Source organism: Pseudorasbora parva, chromosome 23, assembly GCF_024679245.1.
Source record: "Pseudorasbora parva isolate DD20220531a chromosome 23, ASM2467924v1, whole genome shotgun sequence".
In the NCBI taxonomy this organism is placed as follows: Eukaryota; Metazoa; Chordata; class Actinopteri; order Cypriniformes; family Gobionidae; genus Pseudorasbora; species Pseudorasbora parva.
The window spans coordinates 29,292,281-29,314,215 of record NC_090194.1 but is presented as its reverse complement, the minus strand read 5'-3'; the positions used below and the strand labels follow the sequence as shown (position 1 = coordinate 29,314,215).

Genomic DNA, 21,935 nt, shown 5'->3' with positions numbered 1-21,935 from the left:
AGTATTCTTTATTTTAAACTTTCACTAATGCATCAGCGGTTAACATACCCTCTCATGCGATTTGACAGATATGTGCGCATCCTCGACGCAAAATGCTCAAGCGTTAAATATTTATATAAAAATACAATTATTTATTAGTTTATTTATTTATTACTTTAATTATTTTAGTTTCATTCATTGTAAACCATGGTTAATTTTTGTGTTTTTCAGTTTGTTTGAAGGACAGCATTGGGCCGGATGTGAAATAGTTTCCCCAATAAAAAGTTATACGATTAATCGGTTAATCGAAAAAATATTCAGCCAACTAATCGATTATCACAATAATCATTAGTTTCAGCCTTATATATGACAGACAGACAAGACATACCCAGACCCAGGTTTCAAGCACAATCTGTATCAACATCTGATGGAAAAGATGTGCACGGTAATATAATTGCCAAAATTTTCATTTAGCATGTTTATCAGACTTGAAACACACAGTACTGCATTACAAAAGACAAATAAATCTGTACCTGTCAAAACCCCCAAAAAACAAATCTTTAATCAAGCGACTAGTTCATAATAGAGACACAACATATGGGCTATTTTAAAAATTGTCCTCATTTCTAAAAATTCTCCCCACCAGTAAGCACTTTCATCGCAAATAACTTTGAGGAAACTGTGACATTTAGTCTTGCTGACATACAGCAGAATATATGAACTGAGAAAAAGGAAAACACTGATTTTAGGATCAGTTCAAGACACTCCATGAAAACTGCACTGTCACTCTTCCTTCAATAATCCACGCAAGTCCTGAACTCAGTGCCTCTAAAATAAGCTTCCACTATCCAACAGGGAAGAATCATTCTGCAGTTTAAGAGGGCACGGTTACATAACCATTAAAAGTTTATCATTAAAGTCCACCATCTCGGCCTCAGCTGTGTTGACCGCCCATTGCTCGGAGCTCTGGAGAATAAATTCAGTCATCAGACCGAATCAATGCTATACATGGCTGATGTAAACAAGCGGACGCTAACACGTCACTGCAGATCTCTGACAGCGACCGATACAAAGCGACATAGAGCGCATTCCTACCGTACCGTTTAGGATGAGGACAGGAAGCCGAAATCTCTTTCCTGCGACACTAAAATATGAAGTAAACACACAAACGAATACTGCAGAGAAAGGAGAGGCCCGTGATGGTGCCAACCGGTTGGCATCAGACCGTCTGTCCGTCTTACCAGGCGAGCTTGAAGCCTTTCATTAGTGCAGTGCAGGCTGTCCTGATCCCACAGTGTCATCTTCCCATTTCACGGGCCACCTTTCCCAAGGCATCCCGAGCGGGATGTTAATCCGGGTCGGTTCTAGTGGTCCCAAGCCCGGGCGATCAGCCCGACTCAGAATTCCTCATTCAGCATGGAAGTGTCCGACGAGCCATACTTCCACATCCTGTGTGTGTGTGAAGCGCTCATGTGCACCTCTGAAATGCAGCAGCCTCTCTCTCCCTCTCTCTTTCTGCAGATGAGTGCATGAGCGGCTCTCGTTTCGCCGATGCTCACTGAGCATGCTCAGATCCTCCAGGCCACTCCCCCCCCCCCGCTTCCTTCCTGACTCAAAGAAATTCCTGTCCGGTCTCACTGATGTGTGTGTGTGTGTGTGTGTGGGACTATGGGGCTGTCGACAGCTGGTCCTCTAATCCCTTAATACAGATGGACGATAAACACTGCGGACAGTGTGTGTATAAGGATGAGAGAAATATATTGCTTGGTGTCTTGTTCTATTCCAGTTGATATTGCCGCAAATGTCTAGTCACGTGTACAGGCCACAGCAGCGCTTCTCTGATCCCATGGACACACAGGTCACTGAAACATCAACAAACTGTCCAAACACATAAGTGTCAGTTAAAGTATCGTTTTTGATGTGTGCTCTGAAAAAATGGCCAAATTTGTCTGTCAAAAAAGCATGAAAAAGCAAAAGTGATGTGTTCATCGCAGACTTAAATTTTCATTGTTGCGTCGTTCAGATTTGACACGAGCCACTGTCTTCAAACACACTATTTCTTGCATTCTGACTTACAGTGAGTAAAACTGAAAGTCTGAAAGGACAGCATTACATTTTTCACTCTTTGTTATTTTGCAGCCATTTGCTAAAATCATTTAAGTTATGTTTTCCTCATTAATGTACACACAGCACCCCATATTGACAGAAACACAGAATTGTTGACATTTTTGCAGATTTATTAAAAAAGAAAAAATGAAATATCACATGGTCCTAAGTATTCAGACCCTTTGCTGTGACACTCATATATTTAACTCAGGTGCTGTCCATTTTCTGATCATCCTGGAGATGGTTCTACACCTTCATTTGAGTCCAACTGTGTTTGATTATACTGATTGGACTTGATTAGGAAAGCCACACACCTGTCTATATAAGACCTTACAGCTCACAGTGCATTTCAGAGCCAATGAGAATCATGAGGTCAAAGGAACTGCCTGAAGAGCTCAGAGACAAGGTGGCAAGGCACAGATCTGGCCAAGGTTACAAACAAATTAGGCTCCACTTAAGGTTCCTAAGAGCACAGTGGCCTCCATAATCCTTAAATGGAAGATGTTTGGGATGGCCAGAACCCTTCCGGTAAAGAAGAGCCCAAAGATCACTGTGGCTGAGCTCCAGAGATGCAGTTAGGAGATGGGAGAAAGTTGTAGAAAGTCAACCATCACTGCAGCCCTCCACCAGTCAGGGCTTTATGGCAGAGTGGCCCGACAGAAGCCTCTCCTTACTGCTAAGACACATGAAGCCTGCTTGGAGTTTGCTAAAAAACACACCAGAATGACTCCAATATAGTAAGAAATAAGATTCTCTGGTCTGATGAGACCAAAATAGAACTTTTTGGCCGTAATTCGAAGCACTATGTGTGGAGAAAACCAGGCATTGGTATTCACCTGTCCAATACAGTCCCTACAGTGAAGCATGGTGGTGGCAGCATCATGCTGTGGGGGTGTTTTTCAGCTGCAGGATGACTGGTTGCAATCGAGGGAAAGATGAATGTGGCCAAGTATAGGGATATCCTGGACGAAAACCTTCTCCAGAGTGCTCAAGACCTCAGACTGGGCTGAAGGTTCACCTTTCAACAAGACAATGACCCTAAGATAAAATAGCGAAGGAGTTAAAATAACAGCTAAAATAACGAATAAGCGGCTTCACAAAAACTCTGTGAATGTTCTTAAATGGCCCAGCCAGAGCCCTGACTTAAACCTAATTGAGCATCTCTGGAGAGACCTGAAAATGGCTGTGCACCAGCGTTTACCATCCAACCTGACAGAACTGGAGAGGATGTGCAAGGAGGAATGGCAGATGATCCCCAAATCCAACTGTTAAATACATGTTTCATTTTTCCTAAAAAGACTCATGGCTGTATTAGATCAAAATGGTGCTTCTACTAAACACTGAGCAAAAGGCCTGAATACTTAGCACCATGTGATAGTTTAGTTTTTCTTTTTTAATAAATCTACAAAAATGTTTTCAAAAACAATGCTGTTTTACTGTCAATAAGGGCTGCTGTGTGTACATTAATGAGAAAAAAATAAACTTAAATGATTTTAGCAAATGGCTACAATATAACAAAGAGTGAAACATTTAAAGGGGTCTGAATACTTTCTGTACCTACTGTATTTACACTGTGAAAGAGCTGGAATCTCATGCTAAACATGGCCAAAAAAAACATGCTATGGCCCTGTATGACTTCATAAAGGGAGGAATTCCTTGTATGGGCATTTCTCCCGGATGAGTGTGTGCGCACTCAATCAGAACAAGAGCAAGAGCTCACCCATCAACAGGCTTCGTTCAGGTTTAAGGAGCCGTCAGCAGCGCTGTCATTTTGTGTTTAGACCACGAAATCAACAATGCCACTAAAGAAGTGTGTTTTTGGTTGTGAGGGAAAGATAACCATGTTTAGCTTCCCAAATAACCCAGCATTAAGAAAACAGTGGATGCAGATTGATTTCCCAGAGCAGCAACGGAGTTCTGCATGTGTGTTTGTTTGTTCCCGGTCATGAGTCGAAGCTGCAGGCGGTGAGTGAAACTGCATCAAATGTCTGTGTTTTGTTGGCAATCGGAGCGTAAGCGGATAAAATGTAAACAGCACAAACATCTAGTGAATCTAAAATTATCAAGGGATAATGCCACAATGCATTGTGTGTTTGTGACTCTTTAGCCCCATCCAAGTGTTTTCGGAAAGAGTCGGTACAGCATATCTATCATTTATGACAAAACTAAAGACTATTCGATGATATGAAGGATACAGTACTACTCTATAGGTACTCAAGATTAACATGAGATTGGCAGAAACTGTGTGTGTTATGCACCCTTTAAATACACACAACATGGCAATAATCCTTGAATGGCAACAAACTTGAATCCTTGTTGGTCCCAGAATAACATTTATATCAACCAATAACATTTTAGGGTTAGGGTTTGGTGAATTAATCATATTCTTTCTAACCTGTCATTTTCCTTTGATTTTTGAACGTTTACAAAAAACTACAATGGACAAACTAAAGATGCTGGTTCTGGCACAAATCCTACAAAATCACAGTCAAACATTAAAGGGTTAGTTCACCCGAAAAGGAAATTGATGTCATTAATGACTCACCCTAATGTTGTTCCACACCCGTAAGACTTCCGTTCATCTTTGGAACACAGTTTAAGATATTTTATATTTAGTCCGAGAGCGCATCCAAGTGTATGCACACTATACTGTCCATGTCCAGAAAGGGAATAAAAACATCATCAAAGTAGTCCATATGTGACATCAGTTAGTTCATTAGAATCTCTTGAAGCATCGAAAATACATTTTGGTTCAAAAATAACAAAAACTACGACTTTATTCAGCATTGTCTCATCTCATTCTCATTCATGTTTTTTTTAAAACCTTAAATAAAGATTCAAACGGTCATGAATCAGCGTATTGATTCATGATTTGGATCGCGTGTCAAACTGCCAAACTACTGAAATTATGAATAAATCTGCTGATTCACAACCGTTTGAATCTTAATTCGAGGATTGAACACAAACAGGTAAGAGATGACAATGCTGAATAAAGTCGTAGTTTTTGTTATTTTTGGACCCAAATGTATTTTCGATGCTTCAAGAGATTCTAATGAACTAACTGATGTCACATATGGACTACTTTGATGATGTTTTTATTCCCTTTCTGGATATGGACAGTATAGTGTTCATACACTTGGATGCGCTCTCTGACTAAATATAAAATATCTTAAACTGTGTTCCGAAGATGAACGGAGGTCTTAAGGGTGTGGATCGACATTAGAGTGAGTCATTAATGACATCAATTTCATTTTTGGGTGAACTAACCCTTTAACAAAAATATACGAGAAGTGTTCACACAAGGTGATTTGCAGCGTCAAAATGACAGAAGTGTTAGTGATTTAACGGCTACATGAAGGACAACAACTGTTATAACAAAAATGCACTGTTGTGCAAATGCACAGTGATGGAATATGAAAGCACATACAGTGAAGATTACATGATTGTCCTGCAGTAATGTCAATGTGAACGCACCTACGATGCATTATTTCCTCTTGGTTACACTACTGCTTCTCAAAAAACTATCCCAAAAAATATTTTTATATAATATGCAAATGTGGACTAGGGGTCTAGGACACATTAGAAAGAGAGAGGGATTGAGAGAGAGACTTATGGTCATATAACTATGGTCATATAATTCTCGTTCTGCAATAATATATATCACAGTCTCAAGATCATATACAAGCTCCAATAAATTCTCTTCATGAGGCCACAGAGAACTGGCCAATCAGAACGAGTCCATGTAAAATCACTGGCCAATCAGAGTGTGTGCATGCCACAGTGGTGCTGAATGGACAGCTCCATCACAGGCTATGAATGTGAATGCATGCATGATGTATAAATACAATTATTATCCATGTTCATTTTAGACTTTTTAGACAAAATTCAGTGCAATTTTGGGATTAAATTATATAACGTGGCACAAATATTATGACAAATCCTTTCATAAATCCATATTCTGATTCTTATATAATCAGTTATGAGATGTTACTTGTGGCAAAAGTGTTTGATGTCTAATTAAAGAAAATGCAAATGCAGTTCAAATATGAAAAAATCTAAACCATTTAAATCCTATCATTTCATCTGCAGTGCTCCTAGAATTTCCCAGCGTCCAGTACTGATGTGATATATCAGCACTGCACATGTAATGTGTTATGTCAACATGTTCTGTTGCCCTTGCTGAGTCTCTGGGGGTTTGAGTGGGGAAGAGCAGATGAGGAACTCAGACTCCAGCGGGCCTGCGGAAACTGGCCAATGAAGGCTTGAGTTTATTTCTGTGGGTCCAGTCCTGATTTGTTTAGCCCTGCGGCCCAACAGCCAGCGAGAGCAGCCACATAGCCCCGCCCCCCTCAGCATCGCTGAGCTCACTGCCACATGGAGGCTGACTGGAGCCAGCCAATGAGAAGAGAGCCTGAGAGAGTCAGGTGATGAGGTGACTGTCAGGCTTGGTTAGTGAGCATACTGGAGAAGTGAAGTGAGGCAGCTAATCCCTGCATGCACAAACAAACACAGACACACACATACCCAACCCTGACCGGCAAAAACAACAATTATTGTTATACCACTGAAAAGAGCACAGAGGGATCAGATATTATTCATAACTAGTTTCCAAAAGAGGGAATGCCAGATATAATGCTAAGATAATATGAGAGCAAAATTGTTAAAATAAACACTTATTTTATACTATATTTACTCCAAAATTGTATATTATGCATTAACAAAGCAGAAACAGTTATTAACTAATGCTAAGAAAAAAATATTGGCGTGGATCGTTGGTCGAAAAAAATGGTAAATAACCATGGTAAAATACTACATGCTTATTGGTAGTTAAATTATGTTTATTTAAAAGTCCTTTAAAATCATAAAATGTATAATTGCACTTTGAAAAAGTTGAGTAAATAATACATTTAAAATGTATATTAAATACATATAATAAAATATGTATATATTATAATAATTATATATATATATATATATATATATACACACACACACACACACACACACACACACACACACACACACACACACACACACACACACACACACACACACACACACACACACACACACACACACACACACACACACACACACACACACACACACACAGGTCCTTCTTAAATAAATGTGATAAAAGATTTTGGCATACAGCTCATGAAAACCCAAAATTCCTGTCTCAAAAAATTAGAATATCATGAAAAGGTTCTCTAAACGAGCTATTAACCTAATCATCTGAATCAACTCATTAACTCTAAACACCTGCGAAAGATTCCTGAGGCTTTTAAAAACTCCCAGCCTGGTTCATTACTCAAAACCGCAATCATGGGTAAGACTGCCGACCTGACTGCTGTCCAGAAGGCCATCATTGACACCCTCAAGCGAGAGGGTAAGACACAGAAAGAAATTTCTGAACGAATAGGCTGTTCCCAGAGTGCTGTATCAAGGCACCTCAGTGGGAAGTCTGTGGGAAGGAAAAAGTGTGGCAAAAAAACGCTGCACAACGAGAAGAGGTGACTGGACCCTGAGGAAGATTGTGGAGAAGGACCGATTCCAGACCTTGGGGGACCTGCGGAAGCCTTGGACTGAGTCTGGAGTAGAAACCACCGTTCACAGGCGTGTGCAGGAAATGGGCTACAGGTGCCGCATTCACCAGGTCAAGCTACTTTGGGCTACAGAGAAGCAGCACTGGACTGTTGCTCAGTGGTCCAAAGTACTTTTTTCAGATGAAAGCAAATTTTGCATGTCATTCGGAAATCAAGGTGCCAGAGTCTGGAGGAAGACTGGGGAGAAGGAAATGCCAAAATGCCTGAAGTCCAGTGTCAAGTACCCACAGTCAGTGATGGTCTGGGATGCCATGTCAGCTGCTGGTGTTGGTCCACTGTGTTTTATCAAGGGCAGGGTCAATGCAGCTAGCTATCAGGAGATTTTGGAGCACTTCATGCTTCCATCTGCTGAAAAGCTTTATGGAGATGAAGATTTGGTTTTTTAGCACGACCTGGCACCTGCTCACAGTGCCAAAACCACTGGTAAATTGTTTACTGACCATGGTATTACCGTGCTCAATTGGCCTGCCAACTCTCCTGACCTGAACCCCATAGAGAATCTGTGGGATATTGTGAAGAGAAAGTTGAGAGACGCAAGACCCAACACTCTGGATGAGCTTAAGGCCGCTATCGAAGCATCCTGGGCCTCCAGAACACCTCAGCAGTGCCACAGGCTGATCGCCTCCATGCCACGCCGCATTGAAGCAGTCATTTCTGCAAAAGTATTCCCGACCAAGTACTGAGTGCATAACTGAACATAATTATTTGAAGGTTGATTTTTTTTGTATTAAAAACACTTTTCTTTTATTGGTCGAATGAAATATGCAATTTTTTGAGATAGGAATTTTGGGTTTTCATGAGCTGTATGCCAAAATCATCAGTATTAAAACAATAAAAGACCTGAAATATTTCAGTTGGTGTGCAATGAATCTAAAATATATGAAAGTTTAATTTTTATCATTACTTTATGGAAAATAATGAACTTTTATCACATATGCTAATTTTTGGAGAAGGACCTGTATATATATTGGCTGTCATCAATTTATATTTATTTTTGTATATGTACATAAAAATATGTATATTGTATATATTGTTATATAACAATGCTTTATTTTCAACTACAGTAGCTCTAATTAACAGTAGCATTCAATAAAGAATTTAAATAATCAAATGTTAAAACAAAAATTAATAAATGGTAAAATAAATTACTAATACACTGATTCTTAATAAATATATTAAAGTCAAGCATGGGGTGATTTTCTATTTTCTTTTGTTGTTTGATTAACATTAAATCACACAGAATATTAGACCAAATTAATTGTTCCTTTCTCACTTGACAATGTACACATTCACAGCATACCCGAATGTGTTTACCTGAATTCTCGCCAGGACATGCATTCTTACATATTTTTGATCATTCAAACCCAATAATCCACGAAACTGACGTCGCAATCTGTCTAAGTGAAAGGCGTGTGCGCAGTAGCGTGCGCTTCAGGTCAGAGTCCGGTGTTGTGCTGAATTCCGATCCCCGCTAAATTATCACCCCCCTAATATTGGTAGGTTTAGGGTTAGTTGTGGGCGAGGGGTTAGTTTTAAGGGTGGGGTTAGGATTAGGTAATCAGGTAGTGACTTTAACGAGGGGGTAATATTTTGGCAGGGGGTCAAAATTCGGCACAACAACGGCAGCGCGTGCACGTCCCAGCCACGCCGCACAACTTCATTTTCTAATGCATGATGATATATAAAAGGTCATGATAATATAAGAATATCCTGTAAGTTTCAGAGCTGAAAACTTCCTTATTAGTCAAAAAAAAAGCTTTTATAGACACCACTATCATGAGCTCCATCCTCCTGATGTAATCAATAGGCCTGTCATGATAACAAATTTTGTTGGACGATAAATCAACTAATAAATTATTACGATAATATTGTCGTTCTTAGACCATTTTCATCTAAAATAATGATAATGGCAAAATAATGCAGGTACACCTTTTCAAAGATCAATTAACTTATATCTAAAGATTATTTAACACCGATAACATTTTTTAAATATATATATCCACAATAATACCATATCGAATAAATAAAATGGATGAAAACTACAATGGATAATTGTGTTTTAGGTGCATATTAGGGGCGGCATGGTTCACAAAACCCACGGTTCCATTCGTATCACAGTTTTTAGGGTCATGGTTTTCAGTTCTGTACGGTTCTTGTTGTTTTTTTTTCTTTTAATCATTAACACTCAAAAAAAAAATTACTTCAGCATTTATATATATCACCCTATATATGTATCATTTATATATATCACCCTATATATATATATATATATATATATATATATATATATATATATATATATATATATATATATATATATATATATATATATATATATATATATACACACACACACACACACATATATACATATATATACACACATATATATAAATATTATATATATATATATATATATATATATATTTTTTTTTTTTTTTTTTTTTTCAATCACAAACTGAACTTGACCATCTCTGAGGAAAGCTAGATGAGATTTTAATGCAGCAAGAGAAAAGATATTGAAGGCAAAAAAAAGGATATTGTGTATTGCTATCGCTACAGAAATTATGTGCCTTTTTAGCACATAAAGACGAGCGCGAGGGTGCGCGCGGCAAAAAGACATTCGTGTGTTTGCTTCATTTCACAGCAGAATCGTTTGTAAACAAGTCTCAGGACGATGCTGGATTTGCAGACATATTGAGATTAAAACAATGCTATGCCTTCTATATTGGATCCGACAGGAATGGTGCAACACACTTATGTGAGTAAAATGTTTTTTATATGTGATAGTATTGCATGTTATAGATCGTTTTGATTATGTGTACATGTCTAATAGAACATACCGTAGCATGCTGTCACAGGCTGGAGAATTCCTTATTTGTTGGTCCATTGCGATTGGGGATCAGACTCGGACATGTATGGGCCAGGGCTCAAAAAGCCCAACGTTGTGTTTTCCAGACTGGCTACCAAAACGTAAGCCCGTCGGTAGGCTGGTGAATCTCAACTAGTGAAATAACATTCCTTTCTTGATCTGCGCTGTTCACTCTCACTTGACTTGACATTTGAAGGGCACGCGCACACTAGGGCTGAACGATAAGGACAAAATTTCATATCTCGATTTTCATGCCAGATATCTCGATATCGATACAATACTAGTAGTGGGAAGTTCGGATCATTTTACTGACTCGGATCTTTGAGTCTCGTTCAGCAAAATGAACGAATCTTTTTTCGAGTCATTTCATTCATTTCACCAAAATGACATGTTAAATAGTTCAACACATCTAGTACTTATGAAAATGTTGATTACATTTTAAAACTACATAAAAATAAACTATAGGGTACTGCAACCAAAGCCAAATTATAAGAAACTGAAATGTTTAATTAATTGATTAGTTGTTGGGTCAGGCTATATTGCAGTCTAGCTCTGTTAGTTCACCTCACCTCCTGATGACATTCTTTCTCTTGCAACTTCATATTTATCACGTTTGTTCTCCGCCTCTCGTGTCTTCGAGCTCCTCGAGACGTTAGCTGTCGACTCGTCTGTGTCTGACTCTGATCAGATCTGGGGGCTGGGCCGCCCGGACCGTGCGTGACACAGGTCCAGAAACAAAAATGATTAGTTCTTACGAGTCTTTCGGGTTTGAGTCTTTCGTTCTTCCTGTTAGTCCCATAGAGTCTATGCTGTCAATAACGGAAACAGAAAAGATTCGTTTTTTTGATCGAGTCTCAGGTTTGAGTCGTTCGTTCTTTTGTCACGTGACTTGTCACCGTATTGAACACTAGTTCACAACCTTTTTAGTAAAAAGCACGTAGTTATTTATCTTATTTTTTGTATTATTCTCAGTTAATATCAGACATACACAAATATGGGAAATATATTGACTATTCAAGTCTAACATCACAAATTCAATTAGACTAATTTTGAATCAACTGTGTGTGTGTGTATATAAATATATATATATACACACACACACACACACACACAGCATGGGACAGCAAGAACGAAAACTCAAACTCGAGACTCAAAAGAACTAATCTTTTCTGCTTCCATTACTGACTCTATGGGACTAACAGGAAGAACAAAAGACTCAAACCCGACACTCAAAAGAACTAATCTTTTCTGTTTCCGTTACTGACAGCATATACTCTATGGGACTAACCGTGCGTTCACACCGCCGCCGGCGAGAGCGTCAAAATTCGCTCTTGCCGCCCTGACAACGACGCTGTAGAAAGCTCCGTGGACGTGCTGCTGCTCTGACGTAGATCGAATGTTTTTTCTTTTTTTAAACTGTATTTAAAGAGGCCGCAAATCAAACAAGCATGTTGATGGATATACTGACCACAAGTAGGGTATAAATTAACTTAATGAAATCGTTTAAATGTGAAAGTAAGAATTAATTGCACACCCGCTGAACAACGAGCGTTCTAGCGCCTATAAAATAGTGTTGCGCGACTTCTTAACAAATTACACATCACTATGAATGATCTTGTCATAAATGATAGGGAAACCCGCACAGCAATGATCAACCTCTCCTACAAATTGCTTGGGAACTAATGTGGTCGGAACCAAAGTTTACAGGCCTGCGTTCTCTGGATTTCTCTCAAGCGGAGCACTTCTACATTCTGACTGGTTGCCGCCTGTTGCCGCCGAACCGCGTCATAGCTCATTACCATAGAGTTGAGCTGATTTCAACTCTCCTCGACGCCCAAATCGTCCAAGACGCGCCGCGCCGCTCTCGCCGGAGCTCGCCGCCCGGCTCCCATTGAAAATGAATGACTTCCGGCCAGCTTGACGCTCTCGCCGCCGGCGGTGTGAACGCACAGTTACAGGAAGAACGAAAGACTCAAACCCGAAAGACTCGTAAGAACTAATCATTCGGAGATTCAGAGCTGATTCAGAGGCCATATGTTGCGTAATGCGCATGCGCGGTCAACACAAAATGAACGAATCACTCTCTGAGACAACTCGGTAGTCCCGAGTCATAATAAAGAGTCGTTCAAAATGAACACATCACTATACGACACATCACTATACAATACGATATGACTACGTGTTCGGTGAAAACCAAGCATTTCTCAAGTATTGTTTTTAAGCCTTTCGCATGTACGTTCACACAGGTGTAATCAGTCTAGGCTGGTCCCTGGAGCGTATGATCAAGAGCATCACGATAAACTGCTAAATCCAAATGTTGAATTTAGCCAGAGACAGGCGCGCTCAGAGCTGTCATATATCACAACCTTTCAGTGTGTTCAACCACATACTATTTATTTTAGGTTTCAAATATATAAATTGACATAAGTACTAAAAAAACAATACATTTAGAGTTTGTAAAAAACACACTGATGTCTATGGAAGAGGTAATAATAATAATTTCCATTATAATTCGACACGTTTTATTCATATCAGATACACATTGTGTAAATAACTTCAATGTTTACCCTATTCTATTCCCAGTTCACCAGCCACTTACTTTTAAAGGTCCCGTTCTTCGCGATTCCATCTTTCAAACTTTAGTTAGAGTGTAATGTTGCTGTTAGAGCATAAATAATACCTGTAAAATGATAAAGCTCAAAGTTCAATGCTAAGCGAGATATTTAATTTAACAGAAGTTCCCTTTCAAAGCCTACAGCGAATGGCGTCACTAGAACCGTTTGTTGACTAACCCTCTGCCCACAAGAACACGCAAAGTAGGGGGCGTGGTCTTGTTGCTCTCCCACGTGGAGAAGAGCGCGCATTCAGCGCTTGCATCTCCCCGTTATGGTAAGAGACGGGACCTTTCCGGGCAAAGTGCGCTAAGCTGCTGTCCAATCACAACACGGGGAGTGCTGGCCCAATCAGAACTCGTTACATATTTCTGAAGGAGGGACTCCATAGAACAAGGAAATCATCAGGCCGTTTTAAGGACAGAGGAAACAGCGCTGTACAGATAAGTAAATTGTATGAAAAATACAGTTTTTTTACATGCAAAACATGAACTCATGTTATATTGTACACTGTAAACATAATCAAAGCTTCGAAAACACGCGAAGAATGGGACCTTTAATTATTTCGGGAGAAATGGATGAATTCACATGTTGTAAACATAGAGGTTGTAAAACCAACAGATCCGATTCTCTGAACTGCGTCTGCTGCGGCGCCCATCACGCATACAGCTCAACTAATGCGATCGTTATAAAGGTGTTTAAACAACAATATACTTCCACTTGCATGTATTTGACAATCGGAATATCAGATATTTCATGCCATAGCTAACACATTTGAGAATATTCTGAGTAAAAATAGAAATATCTTGAAAGTTCATATCTAGATATAGATACGATAACGATATATCGTTCAGCCCTAGCGCACACGCCATGTAATACAAAAATAATATTCTAATTAATCGTGGGTGGATGAGAAATAAATCATTGTGTTTGTTTGATAAAGGCGTTTACGAGCCCTGTGGTTGAGAGAATCATTCCAGTTGCCGCTTTCAAAACAATCCCTCCCTCATCATTTGAACTGACAGGGGAGCAGAAGCTCATTAAATATGCAAATCTTCTCCAATCCTAGCCGCGGGGGTGTTTACTTCCAAGTCTCCAGTGCGGCACGCCCATCAAAACCCAGCGTTCAGGAGACAGCCTCAAAGCCAGTAAAGAAAATAGCCTATTACTTATTAGTTATGATATTTTTGAATGGAAAAACCACACACACGTCATTAGTTGACCTCAGACAACAGTATACATTTTTTTTAAAAAGCCACTTCAAGACACCTTAAATCATTTAATAAACGATGAGTAGATATGAATGAATTCTGCTTGAATTCCACAGAAATCTGCGAAGCTTTGTGTGTAATTCAGCGGCTCCAGATCTACTGATACCTCCCTGATTACTGAGATGACTTCTGATGCATTCTGAGGTCTCGGAAGCTTTACTGAGATTTATACAGCAGCACTGGAGAATCCCACACAGGAAGGAGAACTCAACCGGTCTCTCATGACCTACTTTCACTGGCTCTATACGGCCCATTCTTCCTCACAGAGAACCCTAAGGACTCCGAGAGTTAGTTCAATCTGCAAATAAAACGACTCAGTGCCCACAGACAGACAGACAGATGTCCAGAGAGGATTCAGTTTACATATGGCTGAGGAAAGAGTCCGTTTAACAGGAAGTCAGAAGTGCATATGAGCTTACTATGACAGACGGGATTCTGTTTACAGCTCAGTGGAAAAGAAAGAGAGCGGTATCTGATTGGGGTGTTAGATAACATCAGTCTGCAGTTCTGTGATGAATCATCAGCTCTGGTAACAGGACACTGCTGCTGCAGGCTGCTGTCTAATCTCAGCTGAAAGACGGCCCGCACATCTTTCATAGGGATCTGGCCAATTAAATAAGAACACAAGATCAAATGAGGCAACCCGAGCATGTTGAGCGCCCTGAAAATGATTACAGGAACAAAGTCAAGCAATAATGCGCTTACACATCTTGTTACACATCATTTGGATGGCCACTATCTTGTTGAAACAAGGGCAGTGAGTAAACAGTCTGAGCTTAATTTAAAGAGGACTTAGTATGCCTCTTTTTAAAAGATGTAATATAAGTCTCAGGTGTCCCCAGAATGTGTCTGTGAAGTTTCACCCCACAGATCGTTTATTATACAAATGCTGGAAAAGCCCATATTTGAGTTGAAGCAAAAACACGCTGATTTAATGCATGTGTCTTTAAATGCAAATGAGCTGCGGAGCTCCGCTCATTTGATTGTATGCATCGGTGTCACTTTTCCACCATAACACGCCAAGAAGGAGTGGCAGAAGAGCTGCTGCATGACTGGAGTTAATAGGGTAAAATCATGAGTAAAACAGATTCAGATTATCAGTTTAAACTAAAGGTTGGATTCGATATAGTGTTTCTCACAATTTACCAAAGATCCAGTGATCAATGGATAATGACAAGCAGCCAGGAATCGTGTTTTCCTGACATTTATATGAGCCTGATTTCAATACATAAATATTTATCACTGTTAGTCATCACAATTTAGGGCCAATGTATTGAAGCATATATGTGGTCGCTTGTCAAGAATGGAAAATTAAAGTTTTATTAAAATTTTAAATATATATATATATATATATATATATATATATATATATATATATATATATATATATATATATATATATATATATAAATCTGTTTGGTTTTGATCATCATCTGATCAAAACAGATGATTTCTTACTGTTAAATGCTCTGGCGAGGAGATAAACATAGCAGACTGTGTACAGCTCACTCAAAGGAAGGACTGGATCATATTCTGTGCCAGTCACTGGCTGGGCCTGTTCCAATGTGACGTCACATTGGAGCGCATTCCTGAACAGCTCTGCACATTCAGCACATTCCTAAACAGACTTTGAGACACCGTTTTAGATTGATGGGAAAATAACAAACAAAGTAGATGATTTTTACCACAACAAGGTTGTGTACACAAACTGCGCACACATAATTATGGTAAAAAAAAAAACAATATATAAAAGTGAACTGAGCATAATAGGTCCCCTTTAAAATGCATGTCTTCAAATTCTTAAATGATTTTTTTAATAGGGTTGGGTTAATTAAATCATCTCGGTAAATGAGAACTAAGCCCAGTTCATTCACTATGGTACCAAACAGAGATCAAGTTAAAAGCAACCAAACACCTCCACGTTTTCCCTATTTAAATACAGTTATACGAATAGTTGGAACGATCAAGTGTGATGACAAAATAAAACGTGGCGTTTTTCTAAGCGGATTATAAAGGAGAACTATAATGTGTGGTACAATAGCACTTCTGAGAGTACTTCGACTTGGCGCAGTAAAAAGTCCCGGCTGAAAAATCCTCCCTCACATCTCCCACTCCCCCCATTGACAGAAATGAGAGAGGGAGGGGGAGATGTGAGGGAGGATGTTTCAGCCGGGACTTTTTACTGTGCCGAGTCAAAGTACTCTTTATTTGAGGAACACGGAAGAGAAGATAATGCTGAATAAAGTCGTAGTTTTTGTTATTTTTGGAGCAAAATGTATTTTCGATGCTTCAAGAGATTCTAATAAACTAACTGATGTCACATGTGGACTACTTTGATGATGTTTTTATTACCTTTCTGGACATGGACAGTAAAGTGTGCATAGACTGCATATGCTCTGGGACTAAAATATAAAATATCTTAAACTAAACTAATATCCTAAACAACATTAGGGTGAGTCATTAATGACATCAATTTCATTTTTGGGTGAACTAACCCTTTAAGAAGCTATAACTTACTATTTACTGGTAAATATTACAGTGAACAAACATCATAGACAATGGCAGACGAAGGCAGCGCTGGCATAATGTCAAGAACACTTCTATAAATGACTTACAGTTTCTTTACAGTTATTGATGTATCCCTTAAGTTCAGTGAAACAGTTACTTGTCATGTTTTATGCATATGGTTGTGTTCTTTATTCTTTTAAATGAATCTTTTCAAAAAGAAATGTTTTGATACAATATCGCAATGAGAGGTCGACCGATAGTGGATTTAACCGATACCGATAGCTAGGTTGGACCACGCTTGCCGATAACCGATTAATCGACAGATAGTTTTAAAAAAGATACTAGACTAAAAAATAAAATAATAATAGTAATAATAATAATAATAATAACAACAACAAAAAAATACAAAACAGTGCTGAACTTTATTAAAAGAAATAAAAAAACAGTATTGCACCATGAAAATGTTCTAAATTACATATGTAATTATGAATATATTTAAATAGTTCTAACAGTTCTAATAGTTTATAAAAGTTCTAACAGAAAAAAATCTAGAGAAAATAACTATCATGTATTGTTTCCCTTTCGCTGTTTTAAACGCGTGTCAGATGTGTCAGCGCGCTCTGTGCAGCGTTCGGTGAAGCGCGCAGCCTCACGTGTCCTCACGTGTTAATGTAAGTTATAGTTTTTTATTTGGCCCCTAGAGGCCGCTCTTGCGCTATACAATACCAGCAGACCCTTCTCAGAGCTCTCGTAGGCTACTGTGTAATGACAGCACCCTTCTCAGCCGCAATGGACGCAAACCGGAAAAACTATCGGCATTGATTTTTGACGATAACGATTGCTCCACCAATCAGCTATCGGTGTCGATTAATAGGCAAATCCGATGAATCGGTCAACCTCTAATCGCAATATTTAATAATAATTTAATTTGTTACATTTATATAGCGCTTTTCTAGACACTCAAAGCGCTTTACATAGAAGGGGGAATCTACTCAAACCACCACCAATGTGCAGCATCCACCTGGATGATGTGACGGCAGCCATACTGCACCAGAACGCTCACCACACACCAGCTGATTGGTGGAGAGGAGACCGAGTGATGAAGCCAATCATTATATGGGGATTATTAGGAGGCCATGATGGAAAAGGGCCAATAGGCAAATTTGGCCAGCATGCCGGGGTTACACCCCTACTCTTTATCGAAGGACATCCTGGGATTTTTAACGACCACAGAGAGTCGGGACCTCGGTTTAATGTCTCATCCGAAATATATCGTATCGTAACCCCTGCATTGTGATACGTATCGTATCGCCAGATTCTTGGCAATACACAGTAATGAGTCTCATGAACCCAAATAGACCGACGGGTCCGTTCTGTCTTTCTTTGTGGTTCAGCCATCTCTTCATCTAAACCGAGGGCCAGTACTTTACACTGAGTTGACATTTTTATATTCAGAAACAAACAAATATAGGCTAACTATTCCTCAGATATTCTTTATTAAAGCGTCAAAACTGAAAGAAAGAGAAAACACTCTGCACTACCAAAGTGCACTAAAGCGCCCGCAGCTTGCCGTCTGCCATTTTCAGCTGGCTAAAAACACACTTTGGTGAACACATAACTTTTTATATAAAGCATGTACAATTTCTCCACAATATGGACACAAGTTCATATGTCAATGTTGTTGTATTAGATACAAAATGCGAACAAAAGATGCATGCGCTTTTCTCAGAATTAACTTCACTTTTCTTCGCCTTTTTGGCTATAACTGTCAGTGGTATTTAGAGGAAGTCACTTCAAGTATGCCTGTGTGAACACAAGTGCCCTACAGAGGCACCACAGGTTAACGGTTAACAATGCACTAACAATGTCTTAACACTTTTTTGTGTGTTCATTTGGAACAATAACTTTTACCTGTTAGTCCTAACAAACGTCTTCACATAAAATGGCTTTTAAAGTGTGCTTGTGTGAGCTTTTATTAAATGTCAGCTGGTTTGATATCTAGTTATCTAATGCAACAACATTTATTCAGATACTAAGTATGACATCCAAATGCTTTTTGTGGCCTTGGTCTCTGAAAACTACATGGACATTGTAAGGAAATGTGAAACGTTAAATATAGCATTTTTTTTTGGGGGGGGGGGGGGGGGGGGGCAGTGAATAATGTATGCTTTCTGTTATAGGCTCACTGCACTTTTCTTTTGCAGTGTAAGCATCTCCTAACAAACTATAGCAAAAGGGCAACTCGGAATGTTGCTGATCATGTCAAAACAAAAACCCTGTCCAACGTACAAGGTCTGAACTCACCTCAAATACACAGAGGAATACAGAGGAGGGGGGGGGGGTTCTTTGTTAATAAGTCTACTTTGAACATCTGGTAATTAAAAAGAACTGGCACACTAGCTCGCGCACGCACACACACTCACACACACACACATGTCTGGTTCAGTATCTTTGTGGGGACTCTCCATAGACGTAATGGTTTTTACACTGTACAAGCACACTGCCCCTACCCCTAAACCTACCAATCACAGGAAACATTCTGCAGTTTTACTTTCTCAAAAAAAAACTCTTCCTGTACGATTTATAAGCCTTTTGAAAAGTGGGGACCGCTGGCTGGTTCCCACAATGTAGGTAATCTCAGGTTTTACTATCCTTATGGGGATTGGTCCCCACAATGTAATATAAACAAGGGCACACACACACACACACACACACAATCTTTTGCATTCATCAACACTTTGTGCCCGAAGAGAAACGTAGCTAGTTAGTCTAGTTACTGTGGCAGGGACACAATGACCCTGAGCTCTTGTCGGCCAAAAAAGAACATGACATGACTCTTTCACTGTCACATCCTCTCACTCAAGAGTGTGTGTGTGCGCGTATAAGCAAGAGAGATAATTTTTGTTCTGTTTAGTTCTTGTTAAAGAGATAGTACACTCAAAAATTAATGTTCTGTCATTATTTACTCGATATTTGAGTTGGTATTCTCTAAAAAGTTTGAGCTCCGCCAAGGCTTTTCTTGGAATAAGAATTCACCAGAGGAGTAACAATGACCAATGCCTATATGCACGGAACTTTCTTAAAGGGATAGTTCACCCAAAAATGTCAATAATCTCACACTCTCATGAAAATGTATTGTTTTTTGTGAAACTTGGAGGTTCTTCATACTTCACCTTGACAACATTTATTTTTATTTTATAATGCTTAACATTTATTCAAAAACTAAACGTATGGAAAAAAATATCAATAAATGCTCATCTGTCACCATCTATTGGTTATTGTGGTTATCGTCTTTTTATTTTTAAAGGTGCAATATGTAATATGTACTGAATTGAAATGGGTACTGCAGTCCAAATTCAAAATTGTGTTTGTCCCTCCTCCTCAGACGTGACAATGAAAGGTGATGAGACTTACACACTGACAAGTTGATGAGTTGATTTATTTTAATATGCTCTCATCCATTGAGATTTTTTGATGATTTTTTTATCATAAATGTTTCTTGAGCATCAAATCATCATATTAGAATGATTAGTGAAGGATCATGGGACACTGAAGCCTTTGGCTTGGCTTGCTCAGTTGGGGACACTAAAATTATGATCTAAGTTATTCAACTTATTATACAAATAAAATGTATGAATTAGGTCTTATTTAATTCTATAAACTATAATACTGATCTGCCAACATTGTCGCTATATGATAAATTAAAATAAGCTGATAACATCACTGTTTTCAAATCTAATTTTGTCGCAATATTATCCTGTTTGACACTGAATAAATAATAATAAATAAAGAATAATAATAAATAAAGTTGATTGATTGATTGATTGAAGACTGGAGTAATGATGATAAATTCAGCTTTGATCACAGGAATAAATTGCACTCTACTATATTCAAGAACAGATTTACATCAGAATAATATTTTACTGTATTACTTTTTTACTGCAAAGCTGAATTTTCAGGATCGTTCCTTCAGTCTTCCATGATCATGATCCTTCAGAAATCATTCTAATATTCTGATTTATTATGAGTGTTGGAAACAGTTCTGCTACCTAATATATTTGATGAATAAAAGGTTCAAAAGAACTGCATTTATTCCAAATAAAAACAGATTTTCAAATAATATAAATCTCCTTTACTATCAATTTTTATCAATTTAACACATCCTTGCTGAATAAAATTATTGATTTATAAAAAAATAAAAAAGACTGACCATTAGTGTATATGTTTAAAATGTTAGCTTCTTCTTTTTTTTTTCTTTTTTTTATTCTTGTTATTCATCAAAGTATTATAAAAAAGTATCACAGGTTATGAAAAAACATTAAGCAGCAGAACTGTTTCCAACTTTGAAAATGAATCATCATATTAGAATGATTTCTGACACTGAAGACTGGAGAAATGATCCTGAAAATTCAGCTTTGCATCACAGAAATAAATGATCATTTAAAGTATAATAAATTGAAAACCAATTATTTTAAATTGTAATAATATATTACAATATTACTTTTTTTTTCCTGTATTTCTGTCGCCTGCTCAACTAAATTATTGATCTTGACATCACTGTTTTCTCCAGAGCTGCAGAGATAAATGAACTCAATGAATGTTTTTATAACCGAAATGAATCAACACTGAATTTACTTAAACTGGGCAATGGCAATATTTAGTTCTAGAGCTGCTGTACAGCCGAATCAAACTTTGTCGCATCTTTTTCACTGTAAAATTGCTTTGAAACGATCTGTATTGTAAAAAAGCGCTATATAAATAAAGGTGACTTGGACTGCTGGTTAACATTTTATCAGTGACTATATCATACTTGTTCCGATGTCTGACAGAAGATATGTGAATGAGCTTTATTGGCCTTTCAGCTCTATATTATATTAAAATAAAGTATGTAAGCACGGATTAGTGGAGAAAACAGATGCCGACAGTTTACGCATTACGTCATCTAGCGACATTTAGCAACTTTCTGAGCAGGTTTTAGGTA

General features: G+C 38.3%; 1 protein-coding gene across 9 annotated transcripts in view; it reads right to left on the bottom strand.

Moving 5' to 3' along the window:
• gramd1ba (GRAM domain containing 1Ba) overlaps positions 1-21,935 on the bottom strand; it is a 139,497-nt gene that overhangs the window by 46,509 nt on the left and 71,053 nt on the right. Inside the window, exon 1 of one of the 9 annotated variants that reach the window (XM_067434174.1) lies at positions 1,221-1,521. The exons of the other annotated variants lie outside the window; for them this stretch is intronic. Within the exon in view, the coding sequence (XP_067290275.1) occupies positions 1,221-1,243 (23 nt within the window). The 5' untranslated portion in view covers positions 1,244-1,521. Of the gene's footprint in view, positions 1-1,220; positions 1,522-21,935 lie in introns of those variants that run through there. 9 annotated transcript variants of the gene reach the window in all.